This window comes from Phycodurus eques, chromosome 9, assembly GCF_024500275.1.
Source record: "Phycodurus eques isolate BA_2022a chromosome 9, UOR_Pequ_1.1, whole genome shotgun sequence".
NCBI classification, from domain to species: domain Eukaryota; kingdom Metazoa; phylum Chordata; class Actinopteri; order Syngnathiformes; family Syngnathidae; genus Phycodurus; species Phycodurus eques.
This window is the reverse complement of record NC_084533.1, coordinates 11932251-11959810: the sequence shown is the minus strand read 5'-3', so window position 1 is coordinate 11959810 and position 27560 is coordinate 11932251. Positions and strand designations below refer to the sequence as shown.

General features: G+C 44.9%; 1 protein-coding gene across 2 annotated transcripts; it reads right to left on the bottom strand.

Annotated features, from left to right (window-relative positions):
• On the bottom strand, window positions 1-27458 carry LOC133407877 (soluble guanylate cyclase 88E-like). Of its 2 annotated transcripts, XM_061686193.1 has the most exons (18): window positions 27339-27458; window positions 26307-26447; window positions 21182-21321; window positions 20672-20806; window positions 17467-17590; window positions 17259-17378; window positions 17006-17123; window positions 11486-11572; window positions 11249-11366; window positions 9915-10044; window positions 9651-9797; window positions 6765-6911; window positions 6525-6681; window positions 6204-6313; window positions 5086-5175; window positions 1502-1654; window positions 1179-1316; window positions 1-369 (listed from the first exon to the last, which is right to left on the bottom strand). In XM_061686193.1, exons 1-18 carry the CDS (start codon window positions 27456-27458, stop codon window positions 226-228), a joined length of 2319 nt encoding a protein of 772 aa, XP_061542177.1. In that variant the 3' UTR covers window positions 1-225. The 2 variants fall into 2 exon arrangements, 1 of the variants encoding a protein (XP_061542177.1); XR_009769225.1 differs by lacking the exons at window positions 1179-1316; window positions 1502-1654; window positions 5086-5175; ... (12 more) ...; window positions 26307-26447; window positions 27339-27458 and adding an exon at window positions 462-645 and having other exon boundaries at window positions 280-369.
• Window positions 27459-27560: the final 102 nt, after the last annotated feature.

Below are 27560 nucleotides of genomic sequence, written 5' to 3'. Positions count from 1 at the left end.
GACAAGCTCATTGTTACAGAAATATTCTGAAAGCGAAAGGACAAAGCCATTCATTTGTCAGGTCCACAGCGTGCAACACAGCAAGAAATAACTATGTATGTTCATCTGAACCACATGGCAATGAACACTTTTTGGTGAAAAAAAAAAAACAGTAACAGCTTTGAGGTGAAGTTGTAATAAATGCTTGTATAAAGATCTACGCCCTCTATTTTAGTGTATACTGGTTCAGGACACAGAACACATGGCACTCTTGGAGCAGCGGGAGTTGCAGGAGCTGGCACGTGACTCCATGATGGAGTCCCTGCCGTCAGACTCCAGCTCCAGGTGAGCGTCCTCCAAGAAGTCCTGCAAAGCGCCTTTGTAATGGGACTGCGAACACAACGAGCTCATTGTTGTTAGAGGTTAGGAAAAGAGAACAAAGAAAAATCGCGGCCCGGGTATAACCTGCCGGCCGTACAAACCTCTATTGCCCGGTTCTTTTATTCTGGTAGAAGTTCAATGATTAGGCCGGGTGAAAAGTTTCACAATTTATTCGAAAATACAAAGTCAAACAAAAAGGTTGGTGAAGGTTCAGCGCTGGGCTCTCCCCCACGTGGCTCAGACCACCATGCGTGTTGAAGAGCCCGCAGAAGTTGTTCTCCGCTTGTTTTGTGGCCAAAACTGCTTCCTGTCGTGACGTCATGCAGTTGTCGACCAATCCTAGCTCCAGCCTAGTGTTTGGGGTCCGTTCGGAAATTCAGTCCGATGTTCCCATCGCGCCACTCAGAGACAGAGCGTGCTCTGCTTTCTATAACTTTACTACTGAACGTGTTGGCTATTGCTAGGGATGCGTCAGTACATCCGCCATATTGAATGTGTCAGTTTTACTTATATCGAGTGGCACACACACGGCCAACGCTCTGAGTTACCGAAGGTTACGGGTTGTGATGAGCCCGCCCGGAGTGAACTTTCCAACGCACCCTATGTTGATGTGGTGTGCGTTTGTTGTGTCGGTGTGAGTAAGTGTAATGCAATTATATGTTGATAAGCATATCTGGATGTGTGTCTGTAATGGGATGTATCAAATAAAAGTGTATGCAGTGTTTTGTAAGCGTGCAGCCAGTAATTTCTAACATTGTGAACAGACAATTTGAATAAAACAACAAAGCTTGCTGCATCAAACAAGTTTTCAGTTATACCTTATGAACAGCCATCTCCTCCACCCTACACTCCTCCATGGACTCCTCCAGAGAATGGCCTGAAATCTCCATCTTGATGCGATGAGAATGAATTGACTTGACGTCATCCTCGTCCTCGCCTGCCACCAGTGGGAAAACCTGGAAGGATAGAAAGTCCAAAATAGTCCTTAGGAAGCAAGTAAGTAAGTAAATGCACGACTCACACAAAGTTTGGGGTATTCATATAACCTCAAATGCCTAAAGTATTGAGGTTGATTTTAAAGCATAAAGATCTGGTAACAGAGGTATCAGTATTTCAGTATCGATCTTAACATCGTTCCTACCAGTCCCTCCTCGTCTCTCATGATCTCAGTGATGCTGGCCTTGCTGATGGCCTTACTGATGTTTTGGCTCTCGAACTGAGGACACGCTGCTTGGGCATTTCCGTCTTTGTCCCGCTTACCTTTCAGCCAGTAGGTCTCAATCTCAACGTTGCCCTAAAGGGAGAGCAAAAGTAAGGTAAATCCTTTAAAGTTGTAAATGATTCATAACCCCTCCTTGAGCCGTCACCTTATCGTGATGGAGGGGTTTGTGTGTCACAATGATCCTAGGAGCTAAGTTGTCTTGGGCTTTATGCCCCTGGCAGGGTCACCCATGACAAACAGGTCCTAGGTGAGGGACCAGGCAAAGCACGGCTCAAAGACCCATTATGATGATGACAAATGATGGACTTGGTTTTCCCTTGTCACTGGGGACTCCCTCTGGAGCCAGGTCTGGAGGTGGGGCTCTAAGGCGAGTGCCTGGTGGCCAGGCCTGCACCCATGGGGCCCGGCCAGGCACAGCCCGAAAGGGTAACGTTGATCCCCCTTCCCATGGGCTCACCACCTGTGGGAGGGGCCATAGGGGTCGGGTGCAGTGCGAGCTGGGCGGTAGCCGAAGGCAGGGACCTTGGTGATACAATCACCGGCTACAGAAGCTGGCTGTAGGGTCGTGGAATGTCACCTCTCTGGCAGGGAAAGAGCCCGAGCTGGTGTGTGAGGTCGAGAAGTTCCGACTAGATATAGCCGGCCTCGACTCCACACACAGCTTGGGCTCTGGTACCAGTCCTCTCGAGAGGGGTTGGACTCTCTTCCACTCTGGAGTTCCTCACGGTGAGAGGCGGCGAGCAGGTGTGGGTATACTTATTGCCCCCGGGCTCGGCGCCTGTGGGTTGGGGTTCACCCTGGTGAACGAGAGGGTAGCCTCCCTCCGCCTTCAGGTGGGGGGACGGGTCCTGACTGTTGTTTGTGCCTATCCACCAAACAGCAGTTCAGAGTACCCACCCTTTTTGGAGTCCTTGGAGGGGGTGCTGGAGAGCGCTCCCGCTGGGGACTCCATCGTTCTGCTGGGAGACTTCAATGCTCACGTGGGCAATGACAGTGAGACCTGAAAGACGCCCCCCCCCCCCCCCCTCGATCAGAACCCGAGCGGTGTTCTGTTATTGGACTTCGGTGCTCATCACGGATTGTCCATAACGAACACCATGTTCAAGCATAAGGGTGTCCACACGTGCACTTGGCACAAGGACACCCTAGGTCGCAGTTCGATGATCGACTTTGTGGTCATGTCATCGGATTTGCGGCCACATGTCTCCGCCCATCTCTTCACACTCGGGTGAAGAGATGGGCGGAGCTGTCAACTGAATGTTGCTCTGGATGTTGTGGGGCTGTCCTGGTTGACACGCCTCTGCAACATCGCGTGGACCTCGGGGACAGTGCCTCTGGATTCGACAGGCGGATCGGTGCAGCGTCTGCGATGATGCGGACTTTGTATCAGTCCATTGTGGTAAAGAAGGAGCTAAGCCGAAAGGCGAAGCTCTCAATTTACCGGTCGATCTACGTTCCTACCCTCACCTATGGTCACGAGCTGTGGGTCGTGACCAAAAAGAACAAGATCCCGGATACAAACGGCCAAAAGGAGTTTCCTCTGCAGGGTTTCTCCCTTAGAAATAGGGTGAGAAGGATCTCAGAGTAGAGTTGCTGCTCCTTCACATCGAGAGGAGCCAGATGAGGTGGCTGGGGCATCTGATTCGGATGCCTCCTGGACGCCTCCCTGGTGGGCATGCCCCACTGGGAGGAGACCCCAGGGACGACCCAGGATACGCTGGAGAGACTATGTCTTTCGGCTGGTCTGGGAACGCCTCAGGATCCCCCCAGAAGAGCTGGATGAAGTGGCTGGGGAGAGGGAAGTCTGGGCGTCCCTGCTAAAGCTACTGCGTCCGCGACCCGACCTCAGATAAGCGGTAGAAAATGGATGGATGGATGGATGGATGATTCATAACCTGGCCAAATTTTGGTTGAAGTTCTATTAAAACTATAAGAAGTTGTCTTAACAGTTTTCCTTAAAATCGTCAGATAAGATCAGGGATGTGAAGAAATTTCAAAATGTAAGCCAATGCAAATATTTTTCACAACACAACTTCTTCTTATGTCGCTCATATCGCGTAATTTCCAGCTAAAATACTCTATATCCTCAACAGATAAAAATGTACTTTACACTAACTCGAAATTTTGATTAATTTGGCATAACTGTGTACTTGACTCATGAATAAAAATAGAAACCATAGTACAATAATAAACCAACTGTTCAGCAGATTATGAATTTAATAAAACGCATCAACAAAGCTGGACGTGGCTCTCAGTCATATGTACATTATATTAAAAGATAAAAAACTGTGTTCCCTCGCTATATGGCAGTTCACCTATTGCGGACTCAGTGCATTTTGGAATTGTTTTCATATTTATAGTGTGCATAATTTTCCATATCATGGGATTTTGAGTGTATGCTGTAATAGTTTTTTTGGGTGGTAAAATAAACACTTCCGAGCCTAAAAAAAAATATTTTCTTTCAACTTCTCTATATATATATATATATATATATATATATAGAAGTTGAAAGAAGATATTTTATATTTATTATTTCTTTATTTTATTTTATATATATTTTTTTAGGCTTTTATATATATATATATATATATATATATATATATATATATATAGGTGGCACAGTGGACGACTGGTGAGAGCGTCAGCCTCACAGTTCTGAGGACCCGGGTTCAATCCCCAGCCCCGACTGTGTGGAGTTTGCATGTTCTCCCCGTGCCTGCGTGGGTTTTCTCCGGGTACTCCGGTTTCCTCCCACATCCCAAAAACATGCATTAATTGGAGACTCTAAATTGCCCGTAGGCATGAGTGCGAATGGTTGTCTGTTTGTATGTGCCCTGCGATTGGCTGGCAACCAGTTCAGGGTGTACCCCGCCTCCTGCCCGATGACAGCTGGGATAGGCTCCAGTGCGCCCGCGACCCTAGTGAGGATAAGCGGCTCAGAAAATGGATGGATATATAGATAGATATTTTTGACTCTGTAACTCATATTACATTTGTATTACTTATTTACACTGTATTTATTTAATAATGATTACTTATTTATTATTCTTGTTATTCTTCTTTCATTGTTGTCGGCGGGGAGAAAGCAGGGTCGGATTTGAACTTGTCTGATGAAAGGAAGTTAAAAAAAAAACATTTAAGATTCGTTCTGACGGTTGCATAGGGAGAAACTTTGCTGGCATTATCAAAAAGTGTACTCTACACTCACAGATAAAAAGAAAAGCAAACAAGCGACACTTACCATCTCTGAATGCTAAATATGTTCTCTTCCCACAGGCAGAACATTGCCAGTTGTTTTTGTTTGTTTGCTGATACATACATCTTCCATTTGCACCAGTTGTCGCCTCTGGTGAGGTTTTGTGTATGCAGATAACATTCATCTACTGCCGATGCATTATGCCGCTGTGTTATTCACATGTCCTACAGCAATTAATTATTTTGTCATGGCAGATAAGTACAGTACAAGCTACAATTTCTGTCGTGGGTGTTGTTTTGGCTCCAACCTTGATGGTAATGGTGCCCCTCCTTTCAAAAATAAAGTGGCTTCCTTTCAGGTGTTCATAGGTGGCGCTGCTGAGCTGGATATGCATCTCCTGATGAAGACAGACAAGGCAAAGACATTCTTTGCAAGTTTATTTTTTTCAAAGACCCCTTCTGGCTCTTTGAATATTGACATCCAAGTCCAAGTCATTGACCCCCTCATCCCCCAAAACGAGTGCGCTTCAGACCCTTTACCACTAAATGGTGACAGCTAACTTCACAACAGCCAGCCACCATTAATTCACATTGGTTTCCTTGTAGTGGCAGGACAATATCTGTTGGTGGTGCCATTAAGCTGGTTTGCCAACTGCCAATGACTCCCACAGAAAAAGAACAAAGACAAAAAAAAAGTAGGTACAGTTGTGTTTTTTGCTCACATTTTTTGTGTTTGCACATCGTTGTGGAGACTGAAGGTTATAACTAACAGATGATTTGATTTACAACCCCAATTCCAATGAAGTTGGGAAGTTGTGTTAAACAAATAAAAACAGAATACAATGATTTCATGTTCAACCTATATTTAATTGAATACACTACAAAGACAATATATGTAATGTTCAAACTGATCAACTTTGTTTTTAGCAAGTAATCATTAACTTAGAATTTTATGGCTGCAACGTGTTCAAAATATCTGGGACAGGTGGCAAAAAAGACTGCGAAAGTTGAGGAATGCTCATCAAACACCTGTTTGGAACATCCCACAGGTGAACAGGCTAATTGGGAACAGGTGGGTGCCAAGATTGGGTATAAAAGGAGCTTCCCTGAATTGCATTCATTGATTTGCAAATCATTGTATTCATTTTTATTTATGTTTAACACAACGTCCCAAATTCATTGGAATTGGGGTTGTAAAAAAAAAAAAAAAAAGCATCGTAAGTTCAATCGACATGCTCATGCAGCGAAGACTCTCCATAACTTCTAATAAACCCAGGCTAAACTTAGCTCCTCACAGAAATACAGGTCTTAGGTTTCACAGAAAAAAAATGTGAATCGGTGAATTCCTGTGTAGGAGGGATTCACAATATCCTGCAATGCAGCAGCCAGTTTCAGTTCCCTCTTTCTTCCTTTTTTCTGTTCTCACCTTTCCGTTGCTCTCCATGGCAGACGCCGTGTGGACCGTGTCGCCATGCAGACCGTAACGGGGCATCTTGTGTCCTACCACACCTGCTACCACCATCCCAGAGTGAATGCCTGCATCCACAACAAAACAGGTCCATTTATGTTTGGGGTGTCCAACTTGGCCCCATCATGTTTATGGTTGCCTTCAGGGGGCAGATTATGATGAGTAACAAGTTTTGAAAACAAGTCAAGGAAAATTTGTTGTGTGGAGGATTGGATCTTAAATTTGACACCTGTGGTTTATGTGGTCTAACACCAGCATAGATGTGTCAGTCCAACTCACCGACACGAATCTGTATGTTGTTTCCATTTGAGGGGTCTTTTAAGTGATCGATGGAGCGCACCATGTCCAACGCCATGTCGCAAATGTTATGGGCGTGATACTTGGTCTTCTCCGGAGTCCCCGCGACCACCATGTAGGCGTCTCCGATGGTCTCAACCTTAAAAGGCGAGAGACACGAATTGAGCACACACACAAACCAACACGCAAAATACTACCAAACAGAGGAAAACATGCACACACCTTGAAGACTCGGTGCTTCTCGCTGAGTGTGTCAAACAAAGTGTACATGGTGTTGAGCATGGACACCACCTGCATCGGAGTGATGTGGCTGCAAATGCGAGTGAATCCCACCACATCGCTGAAAAGAATGGTCACATCTGGGAACACCTGAAAGAAACATGGAATGAAGGAAATTTGTGTATCTAAAATGATACATAACACCGGGTCGCCATCATTTATACACATGCTGAATGTATACAGTATAGAAATAAATATATAAACAGAGCCAATACAATATCAATCTTTCATCAGGGCTACGATGTGACACACAGTGTATCAAATAGTTAACTTTTGATTTGGAAGGTCTGGAGTGGAGTGGACCCCTGAATCACACAGTCATCTCCTTCCAGGTCGACTTTTCACAATCACCGACTCACTCCACATTATCCCTCCTAACGTTAACATGCCATATTCATTTGTCATACATTGTCTACATTAACATGTAAAAGAGTTACTCAACTTACAGCTACGGCGCCTCTGATTCTGGTCAAACGTATAACTTTTATGTCTGATGAACATGAATCCCACTCGTGGATGAGCAGCTCACACCGGCACGCGGCGAGACTCGCCACAGCCCACCCCCTCTCACATGCACTCGCTCTCTATTCAAACATGTATAACTATTAATTCCGGAATAAGTTGTGACTTAATATTTTTTTTCAACACGGCTATTTTATATTTTATTGATGAAAGGCCCCAGGCGGGCTTACACACACTCGCACACATGTAGGTCCCTGTACAACAGGTGTCAGTTTGGTCCGCATTGCATAAGTCAAATTTGTTTCCATCGAGGGTTGGACTGCGCCAAAACTGCCCTCTGTTCATTACTTTTATGGACAGAATTTCTAGGCACAGCCGTGGCGTAGAGTGGGTCCGGTTTGATGGCCGCAGTATTGCATCTCTGCTTTTAGCAGATGATGTGGTTCTGTTGGCTTCATCAAGCCGTGATCTCCAACTCTCACTGGAGCGGTTCGCAGCCGAGTCTGAAGCAGTTGGGATGAAAATCAGCACCTCCGAACCATGGTCCTCAGTCGGAAAAGGGTGGAGTGCCCTCTCCAGGTCGGGGATGAGATCCTGCCCAAAGTGGAGGGGTTCAAGTAAGTCAAGCAAGTCTTGTTCACGAGTGAGGGAAGAATGGAATGGGACATCTACAGGGGGATCAGTGCAGCGTCTGCAGTGATGCGGACTTTGTGTTGGTCCGTTGTGGTGACGAAGGAGCTAAGCCGAAAGGCGAAGCTCTCGTTTTACCGGGCGATCTACATTCCTACCCTCACCTATAGTCACCAGCTGTGGGTCGTGACCGAAAGAACAAGATCCCAGATACAAGCGGCCGAAATGAGTTTCCTCCACAGCGTGTCCAGCCTCTCCCTTAGAGATAGGGTGAGAAGCTCGGTCATCGGGGAGGGTCTCAGAGTAGAGCCGCATCCTCCCCATTGAGAGGAGCCAGATGAGGTGGCTCGGGCATCTGATAAGGATGCCTCCTGGATGCCTCCCTGGTGAGGTGTTCCACGCATGTCCCACAAGGAGGATACCCCGGGGACGACCCGGGACATGCTGGAGAGACGCCTGGGAACGCCTCGGAGAGCTGGATAAAGTGGCTGGGGGGAGGGGAGTCTGGGCTTCCTTGTTAAAGCTGCTGCCCCCGCGACTCAACCTCGGATAAGCAGATTTGAATTGAAATACAAGTGTCTTTGAGTTACTAGCGTGGTCATGAAACTAATTAAACTGCACTGTAAATTAAAATTAAGAGCTGCATAAACGAAGATCATTATCCTCAGTTTTCACTGACATTGTAAGAGAGCTTTGAATTTAATCACGTTTATTATTGTGGTCGTGGTATGCCGTCATGTAGTCCTGCATTACTTCACATTAAAGTGTGATATATTTTGGAGTTTTAATTGCTTGCTGACAAATAGTTTGGTCTCTGTAAGTGCCTGTCCACCCATCAAGTGTGAAAAATAAACAATAACTTGAATTGTATCGCCTATTTTTGAAAATGTGTCAATGAGGGAGACATTTTGGACTTCCCATACTGTTACGTAACAATGAAGCTGTTTACATAATAACCATCTCACACCTTGTTACCCTGCCCGCTATGATGTGTCCATGCACCACATACACACAGTATAAATGTATGAGACACTTGGGAACTGTTTTAAATTGTAAAAAAAAAAAAAAAAAAAAAAAAAAAAATACACAATATGTCACCATTAAGTAACATTTGGTTACTTTTTTAGAAATGAACTAAATATTAGTAACTGCTCTCAGTCTGATGCAGTCCAGTTTTAGTCCACTCTAAAATACAATCACAACAATAAACAATTACAAACTACCTCTCTGAGGGTGTCAGTCAATCTTTTTAGTTGTGGTAGTAGTAGCTAGAACAAAATGATGATAATAATAATAATAATAATATGGTAGCATCTTAGATTTATACTTTATATGTCTGTATTAATATTACTAAACGTAGGAGCTCTTGTACAAGATGTGTTACGATTGTGCTGGTGTACCTAATGGTGTGGCATGTTACTGTACATACTGAAAATGTTTAACCATAGTGATGAATGCTAAATTGGATCTCATCTTTATTTAGAACCAGTGCTAAAAATAAAGCAACACTCGGACGGATGAAAGTGAGCTAAAGTGGAGCAATGGACTTTTGTGATGAAAGTTTCCTTCTTGTGTTTTGGCACGTTGAATGTGATCTGTGGTTGCGAGTGTCCAGATGTATTTGCCGTATTTATTTGTAATTGGAATCATTCGGCTACAATTATTTGAATGTGGATGTGAAAAAAGGAAGTGGCTTGCGACAAGAAAGCTTTTATTGTTTTGTTCTCCATTCCTGACCTCACAAGTGTTTACAGCCGGCTCTCCTTTGCGCAGCCTCTTTGCCACTGGCTTGGGAATCATTCGGTAAAGGAGGTCATCTGTCTTTTTCATCTCATAGTCCAGCATCTTCATGCTCTCCTCTAGCTTGCTGGACTTCTTTTGCTCCTGTATTCACAGTGGAGGACAGCAACAAGATGAAAAAAAAAGTTTACATGTTCAGTGATTAAAAAAGATGGTAGATCCAAAAGTATACAATGTAGCTTGCTCTTTAAAAGGAGGAACCTGTATGAGTGCTCTTTTCAGCTCCTCTGACTGCTGTGTACCTGCCAGCACCAAATCTCTGCTGGAGTCGTGCATGCTCAAGTCATTGATGTACAGTCCAGTTTTAAACATAGCACTCAGGCTCTCCATCCTGCGCATGCACACAAACAAAATTAAAGAGTGGGGGCAGATGAACAAAATGTGACAGTGTTGGTATATACAATGTGCAAGTGAAAAATGAGGTACTCATCACAACAAATGCATTAGCAATTATGAGGATGAGGATTTCATTTTAGCCAATAATAATATCATTTTATTGGGTAAGGAACTGTATTTGGTGAATTAAAGTTAAGTCAAAATGTATAACACAAGCCTCATTGAAAGACAATTGAACCATGCAGTGCCTGTATTTGTCACATCCCTTCCCTTTTGATATACACTTTATATTTTTTGTTCATAGGTTCTGTTGTTCTGCTGTTCTCTCTTTTCTCCAACTGCATTCACAACAAATATCCATCTGAATACAAACAAAGTTGATCAAACTCTGTTGCTGCACAGCAAAACTGTTCCAGGACAAAAAGACTTACAGATCTTAAGTAGTGCATGACTAAGCAGCCAGCCAAAAAGGAAAGAAAGAAACATCCATCCATCCATCCATTTTCAACACCGCTTATCCTGGTTAGGGTCGCGGGAGCCTATCCCAGCTGACTTCGGGCGAAAGGCGGACTACACCCTGAACTGGTCGCCAGTCAGTCCCAGGGCACATATAGACACGGACAACCATTCGCACTCACATTCACACCGTCACTGAGTGGGAACTGAACCCACGCTGCCTGCACCAAAAGTCAGGCGAGTGTACCACTACACCATCAGTGACAAGAAAGAAACAAAGAAAGGGGGAAAAAAACATATGACGGAGAATTAGGAGCACACTGAAAATAACATTCATAAATGAATAATCCTACAAGTAAAAAGTCAGAATTTTACAAAAAATAAAGTCAAGATTACAAGAAAAAAAATCTGAACATTACAACAAGGATGTAATTTTGCAAGCATGAAGCCCACCCATGTTAAGATGAGGACTGTATTACATTTAAGTTTGTTATGGTAAAAGGTATTCTCATACGATTATGACTATTCTTGTAACTTCGAACTTTTAGTTTGAGTTTCTTTTCATTTCAGTGTAGCCCTAATGCGATGTTATACCCTATAAACGTTTAAAAACAGTGAAATGCCCATTACAGCTTCATTTGTAGGCATGAGTATGTGTTCAAGTGGGATTTTGTCTTTGCGTGTGCTCATGAAAGTGTGTGTGTGGGTGTGTGTGTGTGTGTGTGTGTGTGTGGAATTCTTACACAGGTGTTCCAAGAAAGATGATAGACTCCCACTCAGGCATGTATCTCATTTGTCCTTTTAGCTTCAGGCATCGGCTCCCGTCCCCCCAGCTCTCCATGGCATTAGCGCTGTTACCATCTAAAACAGAACATGATGAAATGTTTACTAACTAAAACTTCACACTGCTGTTTTAGTTTCAAACAAGGTTCTTTTGTGTGTGCGCTCTCTTGCTTTGTGGGAAACAGAGAGGTCAAAACCTTTGTAATCGTCTCCAATAATGGACTGAAAAGCCATGAGCTCCACGTCCACATCAGCAGAGCGATTGGCAGTTTCATAGTCGGAATCTGTAGAGTACAAGATGGAGCTTCAGAAAATAAGTGATGACAATTCTAAGGCCCCGTGATTATAGTACAATGAATCCCCACTTATACACTCCACCGCCAGTCAAAAGGTTGGACACACACTTTGGACACGCTTTTTGGGAGCGTGTTGCAGCCATAAAATTAATTTAATGATTATTTGCTAAAAACAATCAAGATTATCAGTTTGAACATGAAATATCTTCTCTTTGTAGTGTATTCAATTAAATATAGGTTGAACATGATTTGCAAATCATTGTATTCTGTTTTGATTTATGTTTAACACAACATCCCAACTTCATTGGAATTGGAGTTGAACAAAAGTTGTAATTTTTTTGCCATCTTGTAGCATCTATCGACAATTCTAAACCTTTTTGTGGGGGGTGTCAATAACTCCCAGATTTTCACTGTTCGCAGCAGGGCTCAGTCCCTAAGGTATTTTTGTGTGTGACATTGAGGTCGTTTGACTTTTTTTTCACACCCCCTAACAAACACACATTCTCAGTCAGGAGTTCTACTAGTATCAAACAATTCCATTTCATTCTAAACTCTCAAGTCTTTATCAGTACTTTTCAGGGTCAAGAAAAGATTAATTTCTACTCCAAACAAAGTGAAATGGATTGCGTCTTTCCTAAAGCGGGGTACACACAAACCAATAATGGGGTAATGTTTGAGCATTTTCCCTCACCTGCGATCAAACTCAGCAAATGCCCAGTTCTTGGATGTCTCTGAAAGATTCATTCATTCATTCGAACTGCTCTAAGTGCTAGAGGACTCTGCATCTTTTTGCACAATTGTCAAAAAAAAAAAAAAAAAAAAAAAAAGTACCGGCATTACCAGATAACTAGCAACCCTTTACTGCTCAGTGACTGTTTTTTTTTTTTTTTTTTTTTTGTCAATATCTTTCTGTCTCCAAAGTGTTCTGTAAATTGTTCTGTAAATTGACTGCCTGTTGTCGTACTAGAGCGGCTCCAACTACCGGAGACAAATTCCTTGTGTGTTTTTTGGACATACTTGGCAAATAAAGATGATTCTGATTCTGATTATACTGAACAATTATCAGTTACCAGCAGAGGTTACTAGTAACAAGCTACATTTACGCCGTACTTTTACTGAAGCAACTTTTTGGATAAATTGTACTTGTCAAAGTAGTTTTATGAAATACTTTTTATTTTTGGTAATAAATGCTACTTTTACTCCAATACATTAGCTTCTGCTCACTACTTGCATTTTCTTTTTTTTTTGCTTTTAGCACTTTTTTTTTAGTGTACACCACACACTACCAACACACACGGGTCATTCCAGAAATGGAGGCGGTTTTTTTGTCCCCCCATGAAATTTCACATAATCAATGCGCAAAATACAGAAACATGCACTTGTAACTGTAGTTGTAGTAAAACTGATTCTTAAATAGTATTTATAATAGCAAATAGATCTTGAGAACCCCCTAAAATCATTTGTATTTTTCTGTGCAATACAGGAAAACGAACTTTACGTCCTACACAGGCATACACATATACGGTACATATATATATAATACACACATGCATAACATACACATGCACACTAACGCACGCACACACGCACCCGACCCACACACACACACACACACACACACAGCAGGGACCCAGCACTGACTCACCGGTACCAAGAAGACGACAGAGAGCGCAGGATATTATGATTATAATTAATTTATTAATTATTAATTTATTATAAATAAACAACATGTTCATAATTGTGTGCAGAGACTGAAACAAAACAAAAAAAACTAAGAAAATTACCCTTGGTTGGGAAAAGAACAACCAGCCTCACCAATATCCGAGTGGGGCACCAATTTAAATAGCAGTGTACTGTATATCCACAAATTAATGCGCCATTGTAAACCATAGTCCAGCTTCAGGCACTTACTATGAAATAAAGAAACATCATAAACAAAACATTTACATCAAGAGATTAATTCGATATAACCGGGTTAACAACATGCATGACATCCTGAGTCATTTGGCATTCGTGTGTCAGAGAATTAAAATGATTAACTTCTCAAACTTCAGTACACCCATAATTCAGCTGCCCGCTTGCTCATTCACACCCGCTGCCAAGACCACATCACCCTGTCCTTCAGAAAGTCCACTGGCTCCCCCTTCCACAACGCACGCAGCACAAAGTCCTTCTACTCACTCACAAAGCTCTCCATAAACAAGCCCCCTCCGACCTTTCTGAACTCCTCCACCACCACACCCCCTCCTGGAGCCGTCGCTCCTCCAACAACCTTTCTCCAACTCACCAGAGCAAGCATCAAAGCTGGGGGAGGACACAGCCTTGGCCATCTCTGCTCCCACTCTCTGGAATCTGCTCCCAAACCCCCTACGCAACTGCGACATTCAGATCTCTCCCACCTTCAAATCTCCACTGAAAACCCACTTCTTTCAAACTGCTTTTAACATATAAATATGTAATGTTTTTTTTACAGTCTTTGTATTATGCATCCATCCATCCATTTTCTGAGCCGCTTCTCCTCACTAGGGTCGCGGGCGTGCTGGAGCCTATCCCAGCTGTCATCGGGCAGGAGGCGGGTTACACCCTGAACTGGTTGCCAGCCAATCGCAGGGCACATACAAACAAACAACCATTCGTACTCACATGCACACCTATGGGCAATTTAGAGTCTCCAATAAATGCATGTTTTTGGGATGTGGGAGGAAAACGGAGTGCCCGGAGAAAACCCACGCAGGCACGGGGAGAATATGCAAACTCCACACAGGCGGGGTCGGGGATTGAACCCCACTCCTCAGAACTGTGAGGCTGACGCTCTAACCAGTCGGCCACCGTGCCGCCTCTTTGTATTATTTTTATTCTAATTCCGTTTTCATCTAAGCATTTTTTTTTGTAAAACGTCTTTGAGTACCCTTTAAAAGCACTCCATAAAATGTATTATCATAATTATTTTTAATTAACCAATACCTTTAAAACTCTGTCTTGAACACATGTTCAGGATCTTCCCTTCAAAACAAAAACGGGCTTTTATGTCAAGTCAAAGTCATCGTAGGGAGGCAAGACAGATGGTGAAACAACGAGAGGCTCTCTGGTATTCAACTATAAGCATGGGGGACAATGAAGAGCCACCTGCTTGAGTTAAAGAGCTGCTGGCACAGGTTATGTCCATGAAATCGAGTAACTCAATGAAAGACGAATCGAGTAACTCAATGAAAGAGATAAAAAAAGACACCCGAGCCATCGTGAAAGTGGAAAAACGCATCAGGTATTTGGAGGACAAGCAATTCAACCAGCAGCGAGCCATACAAGAGAGCGTAAAAGAGATACAAAATTTCAAAGCCAAAGTGTCTTACCTGGAGTCACATAACAGGAGTAACGACCTGATCGCGTGGGCCTGGAGGTGGGCTTACTGGAGACCGGTGATACTACTAAAGATCCAGGACAAGAGTTGGCAGTGATACTGCACTACATTTTTGACCGCCGTGCGCCTGAGGTGGACAGGCATCATGAGTTCTTTCACCTGCACTCTGACCCAGGATAACGTATATTGTAAAGCTGTTGAGATGGAGCGATAAGCAGCTCATTCTGGGCGCCGTGACGAAGAGAAAAAAAAAAGTCTTGGACAGGTGTAACTTTCCAGGTGTTTCAAGGTCTTCCACCTGATATCCAACAAAGGAGAGTGGAGTATGCAGACATCAAGAAGAAGTTACACAGAGCTGGAAACCGCCATGGGTTGTTATTCCCTGCAAGACTAATTGTGACTATACACGATAGTGAAGAGCAATTCACCTAAATTGTGAGACTTTAAAATAGTAATAAATAGTCAACCATCTTAACAAATGGTAGTGCCTAAATTGTTCTCCAATTCTGGAAAGACCCCATCCATCCATCCATCCATCTTCTACCGCTTATCCGAGGTCAGGTCAGTAGCTTTAGCAGGGACGCCCTGACTTCCCTCTCCCCAGCCACTTCATCCAGCTCTTCCGGGGGGATCCCGAGGCATTCCGAGGCCAGCTGGGAGACAGACGTGCCCGGAACACCTCACCAGGGAGGCGTCCGAGACGCATCTGAATCAGATGCCCCAGCCACCTTATCTGGCTCCTCTCAATGTGGAGGAGCAGCGGCTCTACTGTGAGCCCCTCCGGGATGGCCGAGTTTCTCACCCTATCCCTAAGGGAGAGCCCGGATACTCATTTCGGCCGCTTGTATCCGGGATCTCGTTCTTTCGGTCACGACCCACAGCTCGTGACCATAGGTGAGTGGGGGAACGTAGAGCGACAGGTAAATTGAGAGCTTCGCTTTTTGGCTTAGCTCCTTCTTTACCACAACGGACCGATACAAAGTCCGGATCACTGCAGACGCTGCACCGATCCGCCTGTCGATCTCCCATTCCATTCTTCCCTCACTCGTGAACAAGACCCCAAGATACTTGAACTCCAGTCGGAAAAGGGTGGCACGCCACCCTTTTCCAACTGAGGACCATGGTCTCAGATTTGGAGGTGCTGATTCTCATCCCAGCCGCTTCACACTCTGCTGCGAACCACTCCAGTGAGAATTGGAGATCACGGCTTGATGAAGCCAACAGAACCACATCATCTGCAAAAAGCAGAGATGTAATTCTGAGGCCACCAAACCAGACCAGATAAAGGTTATGAACAGAATCGGTGAAAAAGGGCAGCCTTGGCGGAGTCCAACCCTCACCGGAAAAGAGTCCGACTTACTGACGGCAATGCGGACCAAACTCTGACATCGGTCATACAGGGACCGAACAGCCCGTATCAGGGGGTTTGGTACCCCATACTCCCGAAGCATCCCCCACAGAACTCCCCGAGGGACACGGTCAAACGCCTTCTCCAAGTCCACAAAACACATGTAGACTGGTTGGGCGATCTCCCTTGCACCCTTGAGGACCCTGCAGAGACTGTGGAGCTGGTCCACTGTTCCACGGCCAGGACAAAAACCACACTGCTCCTCCTGAATCTGAGTTTCGACTTCCAGATGGACCCTCCTCTCCAGCACCCCTTACCAGGGAGGCTGAGGACTGTGATCCCCTGTAGTTGGAACACACCCTCTGGTCCCCTTTCTTAAACAACAATTCAGGAAGACGTTTTCCCTTGCCCGGATGCACGGGGCCCCCCTCTGGAGCCAGGCCTCAAAGGCGAGCGCCTGGTGGCCGGGCCTGCACCAATGGGGCCGGGCCAGGCACAGCCCGAAAGGGTAATGTGGGTCCCCCTTCCCATGGGCTCACCACCTGTGGGAGGGGCCACAGGGGTAAGGTGCAGTGTGAGCTGGGCGGTGGCCGAAGGCAGGAAAGACCCATATGTCCTTTTAGTTCCTCGTCATTATTGGGGTCAGGTGTGTACCCCGCATAAGTGACCGCAGGAAAACGACAAGTAAGTGAGCCCTTGCCCAGCAGACACACACCCCTGTGACTGTTTAGATGGCTTCCATTCTTACTCTGGACTCGGTTGTGGAGATTCCGCTCTCTTTTCACAGGTTCCTTGGACATGATCTCAAACAAGTTGTTGGGATGAGAGATGATCTATGAATACACAACACACGTGGTCAACACTCGCAGTTATTGTGCAGTACAGGCTACTAGTCCATGAAATGTGCTGAAGACAATGCTAAATTTTCCACTTTGTTAGGTACGAGTACACGGGAACTTCTACGTCACCATGTTCCATGTGAACTCCACCAGGGGACGAGCCAACAAGAAGGCATCATTGATCTTCTTTCCATCTAAATCAGGGAAGACTGTAGAAAGTCCTGAGCCAACATTGTGCACCACCATGTCCTGGAGACTCAAAGGAATTAGTCACTTTTAATCACGATACATGGCCTTGTTCCAACATATTACTTGAGTCCATGCATGCAGCTTTTACCTGCCTGAAGACAATGTTGAAGGGAAAGACCTCAAAGAAGAAATCAGAGGTGATTGGCAGAATCTCCTGCTCTTCCTCATCCTCCTTCATGATGTAGCGGTAAGCAGAGTTGTCAAAGTTCAGCCTGAAGGAACACAAAATCATTATCAAATGTACAGCCTACTCCTACTAAAGGATATAGTCGTGGCAAAGAAAAGAGGTTACATACCTGTATTGCAAACTCAAGATGTGCCATGTTTCCGACTAGACTGAATGCCGTCATGAATGAAAATCAACAAAATGTGACAGTCGACAAGTTGACTATACCGCATCGACGTTTAAAGACTGAAGTCAACTAATCATTAATCACATATTTTAGGGATCTCATTTTCCAATCAACAATGCTATGGAACACAAAGTCAGACCGGAGAAAAACATGCGCTAATTACAACAACTACATTCGGTGTACTGCTGAGTTATATTTTCAATCTTCCATTCATACATTAATTTTCTTACGCTATTCCGAAGTCATGTCGTGGGTGCAGCAGCTTAAGCAGGAAAGCTCAGAATTCCCTTTTGTCTCAGAGGGCCTCCTCCCGGTGGGAGGTGCCTGTAACAACTCACTAGGAAGGCGTCCGGGGGGCATCCTAACCAGATGCCCAAGCCACCTTACCTGGTTCCTTTTGATGCGGAGGAGCAGTGCCTCAAATCTGAACCCCTCCCGGATGACCGAGCTTTTCACCCTGTCTCTAAGGAAGAGCCTGGACACCGTGCGGAGGAAACTCATTTTGGCCGCTTGTATCTGCAATCTTCTTCTTTCGGTCATGACCCACAGCTCATGACCATAGGTGAGGGTAGAAGTGTCGATCGATCGGTAAATTGAGAGCTTCGGGTTTCGACTTAGCGCCTTCTTCACCACGACAGACCGATACAGAGTCTGCATTACTGCAAACGCTGCATCGATCCACCTGTCGAGCTCCCACTCCAGTATTTTCAATCATTTGGTTTTATTTGTTTCGATGCCAGTCCATTGAAATATGTCTTTACGTGAAACCAGTATGTTGTGCAAAAGAGATTGGAGACCACTGCACTGTGCTGAAACAATATTAATGACGTCATTGATTAATCAACTTCAACTCAACTTTTATAACGTTAGTCGAACACAACAATTTTTTTGTCATTCAACCCTTAGTAAATCCTACCACATTTTCATTTCCAGCTACAGACTTCAGTTTGTGTCGATAGTTGTACAGGTAGGCTACTTAATTTAGCTATCATAATAATGATGAAGTCACTGATGGTGTAGTGGTACACTCGCCTGACTTTGGTGCAGGCAGCGTGGGTTCAGTTCCCACTCAGTGACGGTGTGAATGTGAGTGCGAATGGTTGTCCGTGTCTATATGTGCCCTGTGACTGACTGGCGACCAGTTCAGGGTGTAGTCCGCCTTTCGCCCGAAGTCAGCTGGGATAGGCTCCAGTGTCCCGTGACCCTAACCAGGATAAGCGGTGTTGAAAATGGATGGATGGTTGGATAATAATGATGATCCATGACGGAAAATTAAGGGGAGCACGCTGGTATAGTGATTAGTCATTCCTTAGTTCGAACGTAGGCTCAGGCCCTCCTGTGTTGAGTTTGCATGTTGACCTCGTGCTTGCTTTGGGTATTCCGGCTTGCTCCCCCATTCCTAAAGCATGCCTGCTAGGTCAATTTAAGACTACATTGTCCATAGGCAGTGATGGGAAGATTACTTTTGTACTTGGTTACAATTACAAGTTACTCTGTTGAAAATGTAATAGTAGTAACTTTTTCAATTACTTTCTCAAAGTAACCAACTAATTAAATTTGATTACATTTTGATTACTTTTCTTAATTTTGAATGAATGAATCAAAAGGATCCTTGGATGTTTCCTCTAAAAAAGTGGATTAAAACCATCAATTTTCTACCCCGCTTATCCTCAAAATGGTCGCGGGTATGCTGGAGCCTATCCCAGCTATCTGTGGGCAGGAGCCAGTGTACACCCTGAACTGGTTGCCAGCCAATCACAGGGCGGATATGAACCATTCACACCTACGGGCAATTTTGAGTTTTCAACTAACCTACTCTGCATGTTTTTGGAATGTGGGAGGAAACCGGAGAAAACCCATGCAGGGACAGGGTGAACATGCAAAATCCACACAGGCAAGGCTGGATTCGAACCCAGGTCCTCAGAACTGTGAGGCGGCTGTGCTAACCAGTCGTTCAGCATGCCGCCGGCTTAAAACCATAGATCATTGTTTTGCAAATAACCAGATATTTGTTTTGTACACAAAATGCATAAAACATGGAAATGTAAATACTAAATATTTTTGTTGCATTATATGTGTACAGCGGCGGCACGTGGACGACTGGTTAGAGAGTCAGCCTCACAGTTCTGAGGTTCAATCCCCGGCCCCGCCTGTGTGGAGTTTGCATGTTCTCCCCGTGCCTGCGTGGGTTTTCTCCGGGCACTCCGGTTTCCTCCCACATCCCCGAAACATGCATGAATTGGAGACTCTAAATTGCCCGTAGGTGTGAATGTGAGTGCAAATGGTTGTTTGTTTGTATGTGCCCTGCAATTGGCTGGCAACCAGTTCAGGATATACCCCGTCTCCTGCCCGATGATAGCTGGGATAGGCTCCAGCACGCCCGCGACCCTAATGAGGAGAAGCGGCTCAGATAATGGATGGATGTGTACAGCATGTGGAAAATATGATAATTGGACCTAATGACAAATTGCACAATTTAGACAATATTGCTTCGTATGACAACCCATATAAGTGAATGTCCCACAAAAAAATCCAAAATTATAAAGGTGAAACTGTTCAAAAGTCAATGTTCTTTTAATGTGTTCAAAAGCGAAACAATGAGTCTAACCTTTTCAAAATCTCAGACAAATTAATCGATTGCGCTTACAAGAGTAGCGTTTCAACAGCATATTTGAAAAAAAATATTTCATGTCAGAGACTATGGCAGAATGGTTCATGACCAGAGAGAACCAACCACAAGAGTCTACTTTAGAAGGAGAAAGTGACTTTGGGTACCATGAAGTGTAGATAAAGCGCTATATACAGTAAGTGCAATCCATTTATCATTTGTCTATTTCAGGTAGAACTGTGGTACATGTGGTTAGCATGCCTGCCTCACAGCCAAAAGCTATTTTTTGTGGTATTTGCATGTTGTCCCTATCTGCAGGTGTGCTTGCATACCTCATGGTGACATGGGAGTAGTCTCCCACCATCTGCTCAGACAAGACCTCCACGTGGATGTCAGTGTCATAGAATTGCTTCCCCATCTGCCTCAACTGACCCATGGCGTAGTGCAGGTAGCCTTTGCGCTTACTCCTGCATAACAGAATGGGGGACAGAATTCAATAAACACACTAATGAGTCCCCTTTAATAGATGGAGTGTAGTTTGTGATCGCCATTAATTAACCATGCTACGTGCACATACTGTCGACCAGAAATACATAAAGTACATGCACAAAAAGATCTTATGGGCCTGCTTTTAGGAGGAGATGTGGGTTGCATTTTTGGTTCCTTGCTCTTTGGCAATTGGAACCTCCTAAGCAACATGTCCCAGTTTTTGGGACATGAACTATTGTATCCACTCTCCATTACCTTCCCAAGCAAAGTTCATACACACTGAGCTACTGCCTATTAAACGTTTCGCGTTTATGAATTAAGAACTAATGCATGTAACTATAGAATTTTCAGACCTGTAGTGGAGGGTGACTCCAGTGGCGGATTCCTCCTGGCAGAAGAAGGTTGGGGGCTGCACCTTGGGGTAGCTGAAACGCAGATACTCGTGGAGGTTGTCAAGGCCATTGACGAAGTCACGGACGTGACGGCCCAGCACCTGGGCGAAGAAACAAGTCAGTTTTAGTCCAACCAACCAATTGACAGTGGACTCCTGCTATTTGTGGGGGATAGGGACCGAGCCAGACCACAAACCGTGAAAATCCACGGATAATTGACACACATAAATGCATTGAAACCATATTAATACGTTTACTTTAAACACACAAAATACCTGAATAAGCAGGGATAAATGACCAATAACTGTTTTCAGGGTTGGTTTCCCCCCCAAAAAAGAAAAAGAAAAAATGGGAAAACTAATCAGCGGGTGCCTAACCACAAGTATGCAGGGGTCCACTGTATCCTTATCAAGGGTGTTAGGAGGAGTTGGAGCCTATACCAGCTGACTTAGGGCAGACTGCTGTACTTTGTCCACCTGTTAATCACTGGCCAGAAGCAGGCGGGGGCTGGAGAAGTTTTGTAGAGAATGGTTTATTGAGAAGGGATTCGGAGGTGGATCCTTCAGGCGTACTGGCGGGTCATCGGGACAGGGAGCGTGCTGCAGGTGGTGGCGTGAGCAAGTGGATGGCTTGACGGCATGGTGGAATAGGTCAGCAAAATGGGGAACACTGAAGGAGCACTGAGGACAAGGAAGAACATGGAGAACAGAAATATTGCGAGGGCTGGTGTAGCTTATGTGTAAGTAGAGAGCCGGTGTACCACAGGAGAATGTTAATACTCTGGCAGGCTTAAATGCAGGTGATGATAAAGGCAGGTGCGCAGCCTAGGTGGGGCTGATTACTGGGACGAGAGAGAGAGGGCAAGAGGGCCACAAAACGCCACCCAAGCTCCAACAAGGGAACTTCAGGGCACGGCTCAAGACAGTACCCCTCTCTCAACGCACTCCTCCTGCGTCCTGCCCGGTTTCCCAGGGTGAGCCGTGTAAAAATCCCTAACCAGGGAGTCATCAAGAATAAGCTTGTGGGAGTTCCAGGAGCGTTCCTCTGGCCCATACCCCTCCCAGGCCACCAGGAATCCCTGCCCCTGGGCCTCACATCAAGAATGTGCGAGACAGTGAAAGCCGGATGGTTGTCGATAACACCTGAGGGTTGGGGGGGCGGTGGGTGTACGGCCGGAGGGCTAAGAGCGCAGGTGGATACAGGCTTGAGAAGTGACACATGGAATGTCAGATGAATTTTGAGAAATTGTGGAAGTTTAAGTGGACTGATGATTTTGGTGATGGGGAAGGGACCAATAAAGCATGGAGTGTGTTTGCGAGATTCAGTCTGGAGTGGGAGGAAAGCCAAACCGTCTGACCCACCTTGTACTCAGGCGTAGGGGAGCGACGAATGTCCGCGAACCGTTTATTTCTCAAAGCGAACCAGGTTAAGGCCGCCCTTTCATATGGACTAGACACATCAAAGGTGCTCCCTCACTGTGGGAACCATATGCTCCTGTTCCTCGAACAAAGGAGGTTGGAAACCATAACAGGTCATAAATGGAGACATACCTGTGGCGGAGCTGGTGAGGGAGTTTTGAGCATATTCCACCCACGGAAGGAAGGTGCTCCAGGAGACCGGATTGCGAGTGGCAACACAGCAAAGAGCAGATACCAGGCTTTGGTTTTCCCGCTCCATCTGTCCGTTGGATTGGGGGTGGTAGCTGGAAGACAGACTGGCTGCTGCACCCATCGTCTTGCAGAACTCCTTCCAGACCTGGGAGGAAAACTGAGGACCATGGTCTGAGACAATGTCCATCGGAATGCCATGTAGTCTGAATACATGGAGGACTAGGAGGTTAGCAGTTTCAAAAGCAGAAGGCAACTTGGGAAGGGGTACATGATGGACACACTTGGAAAAATGATCTATGATGGAGAGGATGATTGTGTTACCGTAAGATGGGGGGGGGGGGGCGGGGAGGGGGGGGGGGGGGTAGGCCAGTGACAAAGGCCAGTGAAATGTGGGACCAGGGGTGACTCGAAATGGGTAAGGGCAGGCCACCTGGGGGTTGATTGGAGGCGTTACCTCGGGCACAGACGGAGCAGGCTAGGACGAACTCACGGGTTTCTTTTGCCAGGCTGGGCCACCAGAAGTGTTGTTGCACGAATTGGATTGTGCAGGAGATACCGGGGTGACAGGTGAGTTTAGCATTATGGGCCCACTGAAGGACGTCAGATCGTGCCAAGTCGGGTACGAACAGCCGGTCGGGGTGTCCAATCTTAGGATATGGTTGGGTCTCTTGGGCATCCTTCACAAGCTGCTCAATTTCCCATGGAGCAGCCCAGACGGAGCAGGAGGAGGAGAGGATGGTTTCACGTTCAGCAGGGCTGGAGGGGGGTGAGCATATGCAGGAAAGGGCGTCAGGCTCGCTGTTGTGGGAATCAAGACGGAAGGAGAGGCTGAAATTGAACCGACTCAAGAAGAAGGCCCAGAGAGCTTGTCGGGATTGAGATGTGTGGCAGAACGGAGGTAAGGAAGGTTTTTGTGTTGAGTCCAAATGATAAATGGGGACTCAGCCCCCTCCAGCCAATGCCTCCACTCCCACAACGACCAGATGATCGCCAGCAGCTCTCGGTTGCCAACATAATAATTTCTTTCAGCATGGAGCAAACGACTGGGGAAAAAGGCACAGGGATGAAGTTTCTGGAAAGTGGGGTCCCGCTGTGAGAGGACGGCCCCCGCACCAGTTTCTGAGCCGTCAATCTTCACCACGAACTGGAGGGAGGGGTCAGGGAGGGAGCACTGGTGAACAGAGTCTTTAGCTGGTTGCAGGCTTGGGGTCCACCGGAAAGGGGAGCTGGTGGAGGTGAGACTGGTGAGAGGAGTCGCCACTCGACTATAATTGCGAATGAAACGGCGATAGAAGTTGACGAATCCCAGGAAGCGTTGTAGTTCTTTGCAGGGTTCAAAACAAGGGTCAATGAGGGGTAGTGGAGATTTGTTTTTAACAGTGATGTCATTGAGTCCTCTGTTGTCGATGGAGGGCTAGAGAGTGGTGTCTTTTTTTTCAATGAAGGAAAACCCGGCCCCTATGGGAGACGAAGAAAGCCGAATGAATCCAGAAGCTCGGGAGTCACGGATATAATCTTCCATCACCTTTTTCTCAGGGCGGAAAGGGTTGAAGAGACAGCTGGAAGGGAGAGGAGCTCCTGGAAGAAGATCGATCGTGCAGTCATAAGGGCGGTGGTTGGGTAGAAATGGCAAGATCCTTGCTGAAAACTAGGGAAAGGTCATGATATTCTTCCAGCACTCTGGAGAGGTCAACTGGTGTGACAGGTGGCTGCTGGAGGGTGGCATGGCAGAGAGCAGACAGTGTGAATGGCAGCGAGGACTGCACCCGGTGATCTCAAGGTGAGTCCAGTCTATGGCGGGGTTGTGCTTTTTGAGCCAAGGAATTCCAAGGACTAACGTGGTCTCAGGGGAAGGTATAACAAATAACAGAATGTTTATTTATACGGATTTGTTTATAAATATATTATATTATGTTTGAAGATACTTGCTGAAAACTTGTGCGAAGACTATGTAGTAGTACTGAATTGTGGCGCTGCAGTGTGAAACTGTTTTACACCATTTCTATGCTTCTGATTTTTGGGGAGCGTGGCTAAAACGGCTGCCCAAAGCCGTTGGCAGACACATTACAGTATATCCCCATCTATGAGTTGGCTAGTTTATTTATTTTTCGGATTTTTGTCCACGGTAATTATTGTTTTCAATATTAAAGGTGAGCCTCCTAACATGATTTTAGATCATGAAAGCTACCATCGTTTTCATAGTGCATGTTTACACTGCTATCTATACAGTTGTAATCTCTGATTGACAGTTAAGAGTTGAGTGTGGTGTGTTTTCAGCGCATTCAGCGGATTGGTCCACATTTGAAAGCGGAGACAATGGCTTAATTTTTCACCATTTTGAATCCTCATTTTTACTTGCTGATTTTTTTGTTTTAATCAGTCGAATTTGCAGTGTTAATTCTGTTGGTTAGCACCTCGATGGAGTTGTATGTGTGGAAAAAATTTTGTTAAGGTTTTAGGATTGCAACAGTTGGACCCTGGAAAAAGAATTATTCACTCTAAATTATTTCCTATATGATTTTTAATTTTTTTTAGAACAACTAGGAAATCAACCAGCGTTATGTGGAATGTACAGTACAGTGGAACCTTGATAAAACGGACCCCGATATAACGGATATCGGATAAAAGGGACTGTCGGGACTAAACAATGTGTCCAAAAATAGTTTCCATTTGTCACTTAAAATGCCATTGACAAAGTCTGCTAGTTCCATAATTGGCCTCTGTTTATTAGCTCTGTGGCACAATGCAGCCCGAGAATGGGACTGACATATTTTACAGATATACAATATGACTAGATCCAGTTCCAAAACATGTGCCTCGTGTGCCTACATGGCTGACATATCGAATGCGGGGCATTGTTGTGGCGGCCATGTGATGATGGTTATGTCTATTGTTTATTGTGCATAGAGCACTGAGCAGAGTTGGGTGTGGTGTTAACTCTGAGAAATACAAAACAAGTCTCTGGAGTCTGGAACATGCTATTTTTGGTACAGTAACAGGTTTTTTTTGTCAAGCTGTTCGCCTTTGGCAATGGATTTGGAACTAGGAAGCACAGTAATTCCTCGCGACTCATGAAAGCGACTTGCCTATGATGAGTGTTGTACATCAACACTGTCACCATGACCAAGCAGACCGGTGTGGTAAGTTTGGATAAAATGAGAAACCTTCAAACATTTTGAAGCTTTTGTTACAGATATTTACAATAACATTGTACCGTACTTGGAGTTTCAGGCCCGAAAACAAAATACGAGACAACAGTTTTGTACTGTACAGTAATATGGGTGCATATGGCCTAAAAAAAATGCTTAAATATAACAGACAATCGGCTATATCGGACAACCCCCCCTGCCCCTATCACAATGTATTGTGTTCCACTATAATGTTATCAACACATTTTCATAGCTTTTGCTTTTGGTAGAGTTCAATGTGATTTTTCGCTACACAACATGCAAGTTTGACATGGGATCGTTGGTCACCTTGAGGATCCTGTCGTAGCCGTACTTCCCCACAAATCCCAGGAAGTACACACCCCAGGAGTTCATCAGCTCATTGTAGGGCGTTCCTGTCACCCCGCTGGCTGCCTTCGCAATGCGAGGAATCACACTCTCACTGTACACCTATAAGTACAAACATACACTGGAGTATCCACTTCTTAAGAAGACACAGGGGAATTAGGGTAAATCAGACTCTCACAATGAGTACAGAATCTGTTGAGAGGTATGGGAATGCCAGCTCGTTCAGCAACCTAATAGTTAAATTTATAAAATATATGGTCTTTAGGTTAATGAAAATAACAGGAAGGGTCATAGTTAGGTCCACACCTCCGAACAGCCTTCAGGTAATATTTGAACAACAGACAGTGAAAGAAGCACAAAAAATCTTATCGGACCCCTTACAATACATGTATTGAACTATGAAAATCTGGCCGAAGATACACGGTACCACTATGCAAATATGACTGATATAAATACTCATAATTCCTGATATTGATCGATATCAGGGTCATGAGAGTGATACTTGAGCTTCTGTTTCTCTTTTGTACATTTATCATATAGACGCGTTATTAAAATGAATACATTTACTGGATTTAACAAATGTACTATCATACAGCTTGGATTTTAATATAAATACAATATGCGGCACGGTGGATGACTGGTTAGCACATCTTTTACTATCATAATAAAGTACTTTCTATTATTAATGTTGCCTGTGAACTTTGCCCTAATCCTTTCCTGGTTTTGATTTATTAATAATCCAAAGAAAACAAGGACTTTTAGAAATTTAGAGGTCATGAAAATTCATTCCGAATTAGCAATTTCATCATGAATTAACCTAATTAAAAAGTATCTGTATCAAAATTGGCGATGCTTAGTTGGTGTCAGATCAATACAAAATCTTTTGGTAGTTTCACTGCCAAAGGAAATTCCCGTTGATCAAATGTCCCACTCCACACAATTGTGTGACTGTTACACTTGCACAGTTGTGTTCATTTAACGTTTTGGGGATACCTGGTGAGTGACAAAGGAGTGCAGCCGGACATCTGCCCTTTCTCTGACCAGTTTCCACACGTCGTCCCCGTACGACTCCTTGATGAAGTCATGCAGACTCTCACACAGCAGCCCATACATTATGTCACCCGAGATGGAAAGTCAAACTGCAAAGACGGCAAACTTGCAACTGTATTCCCAAAGGCACCTGCAAGTGAATGAGAACAGTACAGACTTCATTTA